The sequence below is a fragment of the Oratosquilla oratoria genome, chromosome 7, assembly GCF_046742065.1.
Source record: "Oratosquilla oratoria isolate Oo_2021 chromosome 7, ASM4674206v1, whole genome shotgun sequence".
Classification (NCBI taxonomy): Eukaryota; Metazoa; Arthropoda; class Malacostraca; order Stomatopoda; family Squillidae; genus Oratosquilla; species Oratosquilla oratoria.
Window position 1 is genome coordinate 10,361,864 of NC_134783.1, and position 15,030 is coordinate 10,376,893.

General features: G+C 41.1%; 1 protein-coding gene across 4 annotated transcripts in view; it reads right to left on the reverse strand.

The window, feature by feature from the left end:
• The window catches only part of Ge-1 (Enhancer of mRNA-decapping protein 4 homolog Ge-1), a 166,085-nt gene that overhangs the window by 37,541 nt on the left and 113,514 nt on the right, over window positions 1–15,030 (reverse strand). For all 4 annotated transcript variants that reach the window (XM_076187801.1, XM_076187800.1, XM_076187799.1 and 1 more), the window contains 3 exons: window positions 13,240–13,362; window positions 12,446–12,586; window positions 12,127–12,279 (listed from right to left, as the gene is read on the reverse strand). In XM_076187801.1, coding sequence (XP_076043916.1) covers window positions 12,127–12,279; window positions 12,446–12,586; window positions 13,240–13,362 — 417 coding nt within the window. The remainder of the gene's footprint in view (window positions 1–12,126; window positions 12,280–12,445; window positions 12,587–13,239; window positions 13,363–15,030) is intronic.

Here is a 15,030-nt window from a genome sequence, read left to right on the forward strand (position 1 = left end):
CAGGGCTCAGTTCTATCCCCCACATTATTTAATCTATACATGCATGACTTACCCACACCAGACACCTCAGAACTACAAATCTCTTCCTACGCAGATGACATAACAATCACATGCACACATCGTAACACAGACAAAGCTGCAGAAATAATCCAGCCATACCTTGACACACTTAACACATGGTTCATCACAGACTCAAAATAGCTCCAACCAAATCTACAGCAACACTTCTCACCAACTGGACAAAAGAATACAAATACATACCTCATCTCTACATCAACAACACTCTAATACCACACACAAACACACTGAAAATTCTTGGTGTAACATACGATACATCCATGTCTTTCAAACAACACATCACAAACATAAAAAACAAATGCACACCTAGACTTAACGCACTTAAGTCAATCACTGGAACAACATTTGGACAAAACAAAGAAACTAATATAACAATATACAAACAATGCATACGCTCAGTGATGAATTATGCGAGTCCTGCATGGGCTCCTAATCTCAGTGAGACACACCACAACACCCTTCAAATCATACAAAACAAAGCCCTAAAAACAATTACAGGCTGCACAAATACAACACCTACAGACCATTTACACCATGAAACAAAAGTCCTCAAAGTCAAGGACCACCTCGACATGAGAGGCACACAAACACTTGCTGCAGCCACCACAAACACATCACACCCGCTACACTACATAGCAGAACACCCACACACACCAAGAAACATTAAAACAACACCCAAAGACCTTTATTACGCACAGATACTCTCTTCTCTTCCTCCACAACCACCAAATACCAGCCTCCGGAAACATATTCATAATCATATCACTCACCGCTCCATTAACACACTGAAAGACAACACACTGCTGCATGCCAGACCCCCTGATATCCACCCTTCTGAATCCTCTCTCCCACGAAAGGACAGAGTCCACTTGGCCAGACTGCGATGCGGTCACCACCCAGCACTTCTAAGCTACCAGAAGAGGCTGGACGACCGTGTTGTGAACAGCTGCCCAGGATGTAACACTTCACCCCATACCATACAACACATAATGGAAGACTGCATTATACACAATCATGCACGCAAACAACACAACATACACTCTACAAAGGATTTGTGGGAAAACCCAGTTTCGGCTATGGCCTTCCTTGGGGAGACGGGACTGCTCGGACAGACAGTCTAGGGAACGACAACAACAACAACAACAAGTACGAGTTAAAATTTGTGAGAATCATAAAAAAAAATTTGGAAGAGAATAATATACTGAATCTGAGACAATTTGGATTCAGACAAGGAAGATCATGTACCACTAATTTAATTTTTTTCTATTCAAAATTGATATATTGCAAGAAAGGGATGGCTGGGCAGAGGACTTCCTACATGGAAGAAAAATGAGAGTGGTGCTCAGAGACAAATATTCAAAATGGGAAGAAATGAGTAGTGGTGTCCCACAGGGGTCAGTACTAGCTCCGATAATGTTTGCTATATATGTAAATGACATGGACGAAGGCAGTGAAAGTTACATGAACTGCTTTGCGAATGACATAAAATTATTATAAAGACTAAACTCCGAAATAGACTGTGACTCATTACAGAGTGATCTAAACAAAGTCTCAGAGTGGAGCAAAGGATGGGAGGTAGAATTCAGCATCAAGAAGTGTAGTATAATTGAATTTAGAAAAAGCAAGAAGAGAATATCCAGACAGTATAAAATTGATGGAAAAGAAGTAAAGAAAGTAAATTCTGAAAGGGACCTAGGAGTAATCATCACCAAAGACAAACATATAAATAAAAGAGTCGCAGAAACATACAATTTTTTTAGATCAATAAAGGTGGCCTTTAAATACCTGGATAAGAAAATGATTAAGAAAATATTGCAAACACTCATAAGGCCAAAACTGGAATATGCAGCACTGATATGGTCACCCAGTACAAAAAAGAATATAAGAAAATTAGAAAGAATACAAAGAGCAACGACAAAGATGGCCCCAACACTTTCAAACCTGACATATGAACAAAGATTGCCGAACTGGAATTACCAACCCTGGAACAAAGAAGAGAACGAGGGGACCTACTAACCATCTACAGAATTATGAAAGGTAAAGAACGCCTTGATAGAGAGGACTTATTAAAGTGGGACAGAGGAAAAACGAGAGGACATGCAATGAAACTCAAAAAGGATAACTACAGAAGAGACCTGAAAAGAACAGCTTCCCACACAGAGTGATAGATATATGGAACAAATTGGATGAAAAAATGCAATTTTCGCAGGAAAATTAATTTTTCCCTGATACAAACTCTTCGGTACTCCTTACTCAAGGAGACTATGGAATCTGGTCCTAGTGTTGTTCGCGATAGCATGTGTGCCTTCGCCCGTGGTGAATTTATAAGAATTTAAGAACAAACTTGATCTTGTGAGATACAAAAATGGGTCACCATGAGCATAGCTCCCCTTCCTGTATAATACACCTAGGTAAATACACACTGATGGCTCTTCCCCCTTACAAGGGAGGTAGACAAAAACAAAGGCATAACATTCCATCCCTACATACTCCTCTCATTCACCCCCCTCCCTCCCTCTTATCTTGGCTCCTCCTGGATGATGGGTCATCCCTGCATCTCACCCACTGCCCTGGGTAAGAAGCAATGTAGCAAGACACAGCACATTCACAGCAAGGCTGCTTCATTTAATTGGTGACCCCATCATGGAGAAAAAGAGAAGACAGGGAGAAATCCCTATGGGTTGCATCAAAATATCATTCATACATACTCCCTCATCCCCCACCCCCACACACACTCCTTTCCATGCATCACAGCATCATCCATACACAACCATTCTCCACTCACCCCTATCTTCTGTCTTCTCCTTTCCTTCTTCAACAGACATTCCCCTCTTTTCAACTGCCTCTTTTACCCCGTCCATCCATCTCATCCTTGGTTGCCCCCTCATGTTTACTCCTTCCACTTGCTCTCTCTCATAAAAACATTAATGTCCAGAACTCTTCCAATCCTCCCTTTGGGTACTACTATATAGTCCATCAATGCCCTCTCAACCACTCATCCTTCCAACTTCCTTCCCTACATGTACTCATGCTTGTCTCTCTTAACCTCTTCCATATGATGACACCTATGCAGGCATCATGAGGCATGAGTGGGTATACAAAGATGTCGGCATTGGTGTCCTGATTATTTTTATTTTGTAGTTGTAGCTGAATGATCCCTGAATTTCATGAACTGGCTTTATCGTGTTTTCCGAGATGATAATGGAAGAGGTGGCAGTAAGAGGAAGATGGGCAGAATATTTTAGGGAGTTGCTAAATGTGAAGGAGGATAGGGAGGGAAAGATAGCTGCAGTGGGAAATGCTAAGAAAATGAGTGATGAGTGAGGAAAATGGAGGAGAAATAAGGAAGGATGAAGTGAAGGCAGTTGTTAAGAATAGATACTTGTGCTTCTAAAATACCCGATTTCAGTAAAGCTCAGTTCATAGAACTACGTCAGGAGCTTCAGCTTACAGATTGGGAGGAAAAATTAAACGAAAGGCCTGTAGATCAGATGTGGGAAATATTTCAAAATACGCTCACTAAGATGATTCAAACTTACATTCCTTTTAAGGACAGACGTCCCCCAAATCAGGCTCGCCCAAAGTGGCTCGACAAAGAAACTGAAAAAAGTATTGCTAAAAAGAGACAGGCTTATAAGAAATATAAGTGCTCGGGTGCATCTAATGACTATGAAAGTTATGTATCAATACAGAGAGATTTAAAAAAGACAATAAGAAAAAGAAAACGACAATACGAAATGAACATCGCTGAGAAATCCAAAGAGAATCCCAAAGAATTCTATAGTTACATTAGAGATAAAAAGGTTGTTAGGAATCACATTGGTCCACTATTATCTGCTGACGGTCAACTTGAATATTCAAATGAAGGAATGTGTAATCTCTTAAACAATTATTTTAGCTCGGTATTCGTAAACGAAACACCTCAAAGTGAATTCCAAACTGAAACCTATGAAAAGTCTGGGGTAAACTTACTCACTACGGTAAATATAACAAAAGAAACAATTAAAAGGTGTATAGACAAACTCAAAGTTAATAAAACACCAGGGCCTGACGGTTGGCATCCAAGAATCTTAAAGGAAATGAAAAATGAGATTGTTGTTCCATTAGAAATGATTTTCAAGAAATCCATCATATCCGGAGATGTCCCAAGAGAATGGAAGCTAGCTAACGTTACTCCCATATTCAAAAAAGGTGACAAAAAGAAACCAAATAACTATAGGCCTATTAGTTTGACTTCGATCGTAGGAAAAATAATGGAAACTATCATCAGAGATGCTATCGAATATCATTTAGAAAGTAACCGTTTGATAAATGATAGCCAACATGGTTTCAGACGGAAACGTTCTTGCGTGACTAACTTACTCGAATTCTACAACACAGTTGTCTCGAATTTTGACAAAAGAAACAATATAGATTTAATATATCTAGACTTTGCAAAAGCTTTTGATACCGTCCCACACGAAAGACTTCTTACTAAATTAGCTTTGCATGGAATAAGTGGTAGCCTATTAGGTTGGACTAGTAATTGGTTGAAAGGTCGAAAACAGAGAGTTGTTTTAAATGGAAAAACTTCTGGATGGAAAAGTGTTGCAAGTGGAGTTCCTCAGGGTTCCGTTCTTGGGCCACTTCTATTCATAGTATATATAAATGATATAGACCATGGACTAAAATCTACTGTTTCCAAATTTGCTGATGATACAAAACTGTGCGGAGTGGCAAATGATCACTCAAACCAATTAGATATTCAAGAAGATTTAGATAAATTACAGCAATGGTCTGAAAAGTGGCTAATGAAATTTAACACAAGTAAATGCAAGGTAATGCACATAGGTAAAAATAACAGCAAGTACGATTACAAGTTATTTGGAAATTCGTTAACAAAAGTGGATAGTGAAAAAGATCTCGGCGTAATTATCAGTAACGACCTCAAATCATCCAAGCAGTGTATTTCAGCCTCTGAGAAAGCAAATAAGATTCTGGGATTGATTGCGCGATCTTTTGATTTCAAAAGTCCATCACTCATTAACAAGCTATATAAATCGTTAGTTCGTCCACATTTGGAATATGCTGTTTCCGTATGGTCACCGAATCTCATTAAAGACATTGACAGACTGGAAAAAGTACAACGGCGAGCCACAAAACTGATTCCAAATATCAAAAATAAATCATACGAAAATCGACTTAAGCACATGAATCTGTTTTCCCTAAAAAAGCGTAGACTCAGAGGTGACTTGATACAGGTCTTTAAGATTTTAAAGGGAATTGACAACATCAAAAGTGACCAAATTTTCACATTGAATGAGAATCAGACAAGAAACAATGGTCTCAAACTGTCCGGAAATAGATTCAATTTGGAAGTAGGTAGAAACAACTTTGCCAACCGTGTAGTTAATGAATGGAATAAACTTCCTGCACAGGTAGTGCAATGTAGTTCAGTTCGAAGCTTTAAGAATCATTTAGATAAATACCTAAGTAAGATGCTGTAATTATTATAATTTATGTTATATTATTTGTTTTTGTTTTGTTATAATTTGTCTGTCTGATTTTCATTTATTATTAGTTATATGTCAATTTATTATCATTTACTATTTACCTGTTTGTTTGTTATTCAACTATACCAATGCATTTATTTATGTATTTTAAATTGTTATTGACATTGTTATAGTTTTAATTTATTATTAATATGATTTTTTTTTTTTTTTTTTTTTTGCATCCGACCTAGATATGGATCAAAAGGTCTCCTGTCGGCATGCTTTGCCTTTGTAATCCTTTGTAAAGCAGGTAAGGCACCTGGTCTGGATGGATGCCATGCAGAATGTCTGAAAAAAGGAGGTACAGTGATGGTGGACTGGCTGGTGAGGTTATTTAATGTTTGCTGGTGAGAGGGTAGAGTGCCGGAGGACTGGAGGAGTGCCTGTATAGTTCCACTTTACAAGGGAAAAGGGGACAAGTGTGAATGTAGTAGTTTCAGAGGGATTAGCTTGTTAAGTGTAGTTGGGAAGGCTTATGGGAGGATCTTGATTGAGAGGATTAGGAGAGGAACAGAGGGAGTAATTGGTGAGGAACAGTGTGGATTTAGGACGGGTAGAGGTTGTGTAGATCAGATCTTTGAGGTAAGACATATATGTGAGAAAGCTATAGGAAAGGGGAAGGATGTTTTTTGGGCTTTTATGGATATAGAAAAGGCTTACGATAGGGTAGACAGAAAGGCACTGTGGGAGGTTATGCAGATATACGGGATAGGAGGAAAGCTTCTGGGAGCTGTCAAGAGATTTTACGAGAGTAGTAGAGCTTGTGTCAGGATTAGAAATGGAGAGAGTGAGTGGTTCGAGGTATAGGTGGGACTTCGTCAAGGATGCGTTATGTCGCCCTGGCTCTTCAACTTATACATGGATAGGGTAGTGCTAGAGGTAAATGCAAGGGTAGTGGGTCAGGGATTGGAGATGGTTAAAGAAAATGGAGAAAAGTGGGAGGTGAGCCAGCTGTTGTTTGAGGACAACACTGCGCTTGTGGCAGGATCGGAGGAGGGATTGAGGAAGTTGGTGACAGAGTTTGGGAGAGTATGTGATAGAAGAAAGCTAAAGATAAATGTGGGTAAAAGTAAGGTGATGAGATGTACAAGGGGTGAAAGAGGCAGTAGACTGGAAGTGAGCATAAAGGGAGAGCGACTGGAGGAAGTGGATAGTTTTAGATACTTGGGTGCAAATGTGGCAGGAAAGGGTGGAGTGGAGGTGGAGGTAGAATGTAGATTGAGAGAAGCGAGTAAATGCCTTGGTGGATTAAAGAGTGTAATGAGGAATAGACATTTGGGAATGGATGCTAAGAGGAGACTGAATGAAGGAGTGATTGTGCCAACAGCACTGTATGGGGCAGAAACATGGAACATAAGAGAGGAAGAGAGAAGGAGTTTGAATGTGTTTGAGATGAGGTGTCTGAGAAGTATGATGGGGGTTACTAGGCTAGATAGAGTGAGAAATCAGGTGGTGAGGAGGAGAACGGGGGTGGAAAGGGAGTTGGGAGATAGGGTTGATGAAAGAGTATTAGGATGGTTTGGACACATGGAAAGAATGAGTGAAGAAAGACTAGTAAAAGAGGTATGGAAGGCAGATGTGGAGGGAGTGAACATGAAGGGACGTCCTAGGATGAGGTGGATGGATGGGGTGAAGGGGGTTTTGGGGAAGAGGGGAATGTTTGTTGAGGAAGGACGGGAGAGGAGAGAAGACAGGAGTGAATGGAGAATGGTTGTATATGGATGATGATGTGATGCATGCGGTGGAATGGGCGGGAGGATGGGGGGTGAGGGAGTATGTGTGAGCAAAATTTGATGCAGCCCGAAGGGATTTCTCCCCGTCTTCTCCTTTTATGCATGGGGGGACGGAGAGGGGGGGGTTGCCGATTTCATGAAGAGGCCTTGCTGTGGATGTGCTGTGTCTTGCGACACTGCTTCTGACCCAGGGCAGTGGACAAGGTGCAGGGATGACCCGTCATCCGGGAGGTGCTAAGATAAGAGGGAGGGTGGAGGGGTGTGGAGTGTATTCAGACATGGAATGGGTGGGAATGATTTTATGCCTTTCCCTTTTTGCCTACCTCCCTTGTAAGGGGGAAAAAGCCTTGGTATATGTATGTATGTATTGTGATACATCATTGCACATCAGCCATCTGATGCTGCACATGAGAATTTGACTGGTATTGAAGAGGTTGTTGTTTTTGTCATTTCCTAGACTGTCTGAGCAGTCTTGTCTCCTCAAGGAATGCCATGACCGGAACAGGGTTTTCCCACAAATCCTTTATGGAGTGTATGTTGTGTTGTTTGCATGCATGATTGTGTATAATGCAGTCTTCCATTATGTGTTGAATAGTATGGGGTGAGGTGTTACATCCTGGGCAGTTGTCCAGCCTCTTCTGAGTTCAACATCATCAATTCCCTTTCCAAACACATTTCTAATATCTTCTCTCCACTTTAGTTCTTAATTAACACCCCCACACCCTCCTTAATACTCCATCTATCAGCTCATCTACTCCAGTACTGAGATCCCCCAACACATTTACATTCCTCTCAAAATTCTACACACTCATCTAAATCCTTTTCCTCTTCACTTTTCTCACTACCAAGGCAGTATGCACTCATGAAAGTGCATAGCTTCCATCACAATTTCACCTTCGTCCACATTACCCTTGAAGACACTTCCCTCCATTCCACCATACAAGGGGGTGCTGAAAAGCTCCTGGCTTTAAGGGTATCATGAAATGGTAGAGCTGTTACTTTTACAGGGGAGGTAGGACAACTATTTAGGAGAAGATAGGCAAAAAAGCATGATGGTATACAATATATCTTTTTCCTTTTTGCAGGTTCAATGCATGATGGCAGAGCCTACAGTAGATTTTGGTCAAATCTAAGCACGGGTAGTCATGAAGTTCCTCTTCTTGCAAGGCAAAGGGGTGGAGGAAACCCAAGGCGAGATGAAGGACATCTTGAAGGATGACTGCCCATCATACTTTACAGTGAAAATGTGGGTGTCAAGGTTTCGGACTGGCCATTTCGAGGTCACAGGCAAACCCGTCAGGATGGCCAACTTCCGTAACCACAGAGGAGAAAGCTGATGCGGTGCACATCATGATTCTATAGGACAGCTGGATTACAGCGAAAGTCATAGCTGAGACTCTAGGGATTTCCCACGAAACAGTTGGCCACATCATCCACAACATTCTGGACATGAGAAAGCTTTCTGCAAAATGGGTGCCGAAATGCCTGAATGCAGCTCAGAAGCACATCAGAGTGACAACATCAAAGGCAATTTTGGACCAGTTTGCATTGGGGACGGCCGATTTTATGGCTCGTTTAGTCACCATGGATGAAACCTGGCTTCACCACTATGATCCCCTGACCAAGCAGCAATCAATGGAGTGGCAACACAGCGGTTCACCGCGTCCCAAGAAGTTTTGGACCCAGAAGTCAGCTGGAAAGGTACTGGCTTCAGTGTTCTGGGACAAAGATGGAGTACTCCTCATAAAATACCTGCCAAAGGGTCGCACCATCAACACTTGAATATTTAGGGAAACTCACTTAACGAAGGCAAGGGGCCTTGAGACGAGTGATATTACAAGTCAAATATAAGTGTAATGATCGAGAACCGACAGTGGTGACAAGGGGTGGTGAAAGTGGTGGCAGCGGTGGGACCAGATCCCTCATTGTAACATACAAGGATCTCATTACCTGTTTTTCCCTAACAAGACAAAGGTATCAATAAATTGTCCCGGGTTGAGTCCTAAATTGGATTTGGTTGAAGGTCTTGTCTCTATTCAAGATAACTGCGAATTGCATGCAGACACTATTTCCACCATTTCTAATACCCTTAATACAATGCATTTAACCGATGACACCTACATTTCAACCTTCAACTTCACATTGCCTGAAAACTCTCCTCCCTTGAAAATTAAGAGAAGACCATTGTCAAGATCTCCCTCAAATGATTTACATATACTACCAATCCTTATCATACCCTTACTTTCAGTGTTAGTGGCAGCACTGATTGCCTTTGTTGTATTCCGGAGATTGGCTCTGTCAAAGCAAATCAACCATGTAACCGCTTCATTCAATACCTTATATATATATATTGACATGCATGTTATTCACATTTATAGGTATTATGTCTATGTATTATTCCCAATTGATTGCATGAATGATGTATTTTGGAGGGTAGATTAACAATTACGCAAGGGTAGATTAGCTTATTCTAGAAATATATTAGCAAGCCCTGTAAGAGGGAAATAAGAAATTGGTCGTGACGACCAAGGGTAGCTGCCGAGCCCTGTAAGAGGCCGGTAGTTGTACGAATGTAAATGAGCCTGCCTGCTCGCCTGTTGTTTTGAAAACATTGAGGTGACGCTATGTCTATGTAAACACACCGACGGTGGTGACCGTTTTATAATCGATGTTGTAATCAAAACTCTGTAAGCGCAGGTTAGCTTCGTTTGACTAATGCTGAGGTAAACAATTTTGCTAGTGGCATTGGAATGGCTTTCCGGATTGGTGCAAGGTGGAGAAGGAGGAAAAAACTATTGGTGCATGAATTCAAAGTCACGCCCATAAGGAGTGACTTTTATTTGAAAAGTCACCGGAGATTGGATTAGAAAAATTAGTGACGTCAGACGAAGGTAGCTTAGCGTAGGATACGGGATCTCGGGAGAGAGAGGATCAAGAGACGATCTAGAGGAGACGATCTAGAGAGACGATCTAGGGAGAGACGATGTAGAGACGAGAGAAAGAGATCCCGAGTGTAACCAGAAGGTGAAATTACAGTGAAAGAAGAAAGAAAATTCACCACCCTTTTATTAACCCAAAGGACGAGAGAATTAGGCATGGGGCCTAGAAAATAGTGAGACTACTGCTTAAGAGGAACTTGAATATTTAGGGAAACTCACTTAACGAAGGCAAGGGGCCTTGAGACGAGTGATATTACAAGTCAAATATAAGTGTAATGATCGAGAACCGACAGTGGTGACAAGGGGTGGTGAAAGTGGTGGCAGCGGCAGGCTCATTTACATTCATACAACTACCGGCCTCTTACAATACTACATGTCTATGTTGGACGAACTGCGTGAAGCTTTGAAGTAGAAATGCCATGGTAAGCTGAGCCATGGTGTCCTCTTTTTGCAGGGCAATGCACCAGCACATGCAGCACATGAAACTCTACGGAAAATACATGACTTTGGGTTCGAATTGGTAGACCACCCACCTTACTCCCCAGACCTGGCCCCCTCCAACTATCACCTCTTTCCACAACTGAAGAAACATCTCAAGGGAATGAAATTTCACTCCGATTCAGAAGTGATTGCTGCTACAGAGGCCTGGTTGGAGGCCCAACCTTCAGAGTTCTATTTTCAGGGCTTAGAAAAACTGAAGGACCGTTGTAATAAGTGTGTGAATCTGAGAGGGGATGATGTTGAATAAAATCATAATTAACTGATCTTCCTGTATTATCTTTTACCCAAAGCCAGGAACTTTTCAGAATCCCCTCGTACATTTTTCTATCTCTTCTCTTACCAGTAGTTCCACTCCTTCCCTCCTTCACTCACTCATCACTCCTGATACCCTACCTACCACACTCCTAAACTTATACTTAACTCTCCCTTTCAACTTCATTTCACTCAGTGCTAACACACCCATCTTTTTTCTAGCATACCAATCTCTTCCCATTAACTTTTATCTGTATTACATCACACACATTTAACCTCTTCCATATGATGATGCCCATGTAGGCGTCACGAGGCGCGAGTGGATATACGAGGATGCTAGTGTCAGTGTCTTGATTATATTTATTTTGTGGTTGTAGCAGCCTGAAGGGATTTCTCCCCATCTCCTCCTTTCATGCATGGAGGGACGGAAAAGGGGGGTCGCCGATTTAATGAAGCGGCCTTGCTATGGATGTGCTGTGTCATGCGACACTGCCTCTGACCCAGGGCAGTGGACAAGGTGCAGGGATGACCTGTCATCCAGGAGGTGCTAAGATAAGAGGGAGGGTGGAGGGGAGTGGAATGTATTTAGGGATGGAATGGGTGGGAATGGTTTTATGCCTTTTTCTTTTTGGCTACCTCCCTTGTAAGGGGGAAAAAGCCTTGGTATATGTATGTATGTGTGTGTATGTAGCTAAGTGACCCCCAAATTCTGTGAACTGGCTTGATCACATTTTCTGTGTTTATTATTACCCAGTGATAGAGAATGAGTAATATAACAGTGACTTTATATTTTATTGTGCATCAACCATCATACCTCAGGCATCCAATGCTGTGCACAAGAATTTGACTTGTATTGAAGAGGTTAAGGGCTTAATTACTAGGGTTCTAGTTGGAGTACTTTCCCTAGACACTCTTACAACTTGACTTTCCTTAGGAGGAATAAACAAACCAGAGTATCCCTAACTCCCTTACTTCATCCCATTTTGTTGCCTTCTACAACACGCATTTCTCACTATCCATCCTTGTAACCTCTATTATACTTCTTCAACACTTCACCTCAAACACCTGGCAATATCATGCAATTTCTCTCACCTTTTTGCCAACATTCCAATTTGAGATAAAGCTTTATCTATTTTAGAAGTAAGGGCTTGGGTTTCTGAAGTAGTTCTTTTATGTTGTTCTTGTGACATAGATATGCAGGTCTTCATAAGTGTTTTCAGTTCAGCAATATCTGCAGAGGTGGCACTGGAAGAAACAAAGTAAATTCTTGCATTATCCATCTGAGCCTTTACACAAAAAAGAGGTAGAGAAAGAGAAAGAGAGAAAGATAGACAAAGAGTGGTACAAAAAGATAGAGCTGAGAAAGGGAGACAAAAAGAATAAAATTCTGCATTTTCTTTCATAAACCTACCCAAGTTCTGGACCATTGACCTGAGTGGCCTCTCTTGCCATAGGCTGCCTAATTTCTGCAAGGTTGTTTTCCGACTGTTTTTCATTCATGTGCTGTAAGCCTGGTGAGGATGAATTTGGCCACTTTAGAGGATAGCTGTCACTGTAAAAATAAATAAATAAATAAATAATTGTCTCCTTTGAACACAGAACTCAATAAAAATGCTGTCACCTGAAATGGAATCTTAGCACTTCATCCAAGTGATGTGTTTTATAATTTCTTCTGACAACCCAAATTTGTTCTACTCTGATAAAGAACTGTTCCTAGACTGAAGGGAATTAAACTAATTTTCTCTTTACAAGTAGACACCTTTTCAGTTTATGTGCCATTACCCATAATTCAAGGTGGTGAGGCATACAAAAGATACTCTAGTTGCACTCGACAGATTTTGTACTAGTTTCAATGAAGGATCATTAGACAAAATGTATTAAGAGATGCCTTCTTTATGGAAAATGACGATTATGATTAGGTTTAATGTAGTGAAACTCCACCTATATGGAGGCTAGGACATTACCCCTTACAGAGGATTTTGTAGCATGGAATTTAATGAACCATACCCTTGGTTCAACTTGCCGGTGGCAGATTTCGAACCGCCATCACCTCAACCTCCATTGCAAGTTGCAATGCCCTAACCCACTTTGCCAGTGAGCACCCCTTTGTGGAAAAGACCTTGGAAACTAAGTATATTCCCTTTTCTTGGGGGTCCCTACCTATGGAGACCAATGAACCAAACAATCCCAAAGGCACATGCTTACCTTCCAGCTGAATCTGGACCCTCAGAACCACTGCCAACTTTATTGATTGGTTTGAGGTCAGACTCCAATTGTGAACATGTTGTCAGCTGATTTACTATGGGTAAGCCTTTGACTGATGCAAATCTGTTGTGAAAAGAGAATAAGACATCTATATGAATTCCCAAAATTCTAACTTCACACATGACCATGTGAAGCAACAGGTTGTATCATCACACCCTAATTAATCAATATATCATGGCCTGAATTTCTTTGGCAGGAAACCCACAATACTACAGCTGTTAGCAATGAGCCTCATACACTCCTTTAAGGCTCTATGGGGAGAAATACTGACAACTATCTGGGTTGTGCAAGTGTGGGGCTGTTTCTATGTATGGCTTGTAGGCACAGGAGGATGACAAGAGGAGCAGCAGTTGGTTGCCAGCTCTCCTTGCATCTATGTGAAGATAAGCTACACTTATATGGCAGGACAGAATACGGTCTAGGGCCGAGGGTGTCCCTCAAAGTTCCTCACCAAAATGATGGGCATTTCAAGATTTACTGGTGAAGAATATGGAGGTACAGGAGGATGACAAGAGGAGCAGCAGTTGGTTGCCAGCTCTCCTTGCATCTATGTGAAGATAAGCTACACTTATATGGCAGGACAGAATACGGTCTAGGGCCGAGGGTGTCTCTCAAAGTTCCTCACCAAAATGATGGGCATTTCAAGATTTACTGGTGAAGAATATGGAGGTGAGGGAAAAGGATGGATAGTGGAGGAAAGCTGTTGAATGGGACTGACAAATGGGTTGAGGTGTTTGGGTATACAAAAAAATGAAAGAGGAAAAGATGAACAAAGTGAGTATCAAAAGAAGAAGTAACTTAAGTGAGTTCAAGTGGAGGGCCAAGAAGCAGATATGGTTGGAGTGAAGTGAGTTCTGGATGCATATCACAAGTCTGTAAACAGATGAAAGGATGACATGGTCCAAAGGAATGTTCTCTTCATCAGTTTCATAAACATCTTACAAACTATACAAAATAAAGCACTGAGAATAAGAACAGCATGCACCAAGACCATCCAAATAGAATATTTACACGCAGAAACCAACATCCTCTCTATGGACCATCACATAAAGCTTGTAGGTATACAGTTCTAAGTAAACCCCTTCAACTCTACTCATCCATCTCATTATATCACAAGCAAAACCAACAGAATGCAACAAAAACCAACACATAACACATCTATACAAAAATGCATTTACTCAATATAACAAGCACTTGACCAACTACCTAATACCCTTCTCCATCAAACTCCCCCAAACATTTGCCCCACATAAAAATCCTTCTCTTGAGAAATGATAATCTCACTTGTATGACTGGGTTCAAGTCACTATCCAGCACTAGGACTATACCAACACAATTAGGCTTGGAAACAGAAACAAAGTGTCCCAGATGCAACCATCACACAAAAGACACAGAACAATATAATGTTACTTCCTTGAGTGAATTATGGGCCAATCCTGTGGCTGTTACTGGTTACCTGGGGGCTACAGATTGATTAAAGAGTGAAAGAAATGTTGTGGAGGCAATGGAAATCAGGTTCTTGAATTTACAAATTATGACAAAGTAAGGAACAATAGGATTCATGTGTAAACCTGAGTGGAGATGAGATTCAGAGAAAGAGCAGAACAGGCCTGAGGCAGTTTGGTCATGTTATGGAAATAAAGATTGTAGATTGAGAGAAGCAAGTGCCTTGGGGGATTAAATAATGTAATGAGAAATAGACATTTGGCAATAGATACTAAGAGGAGATTG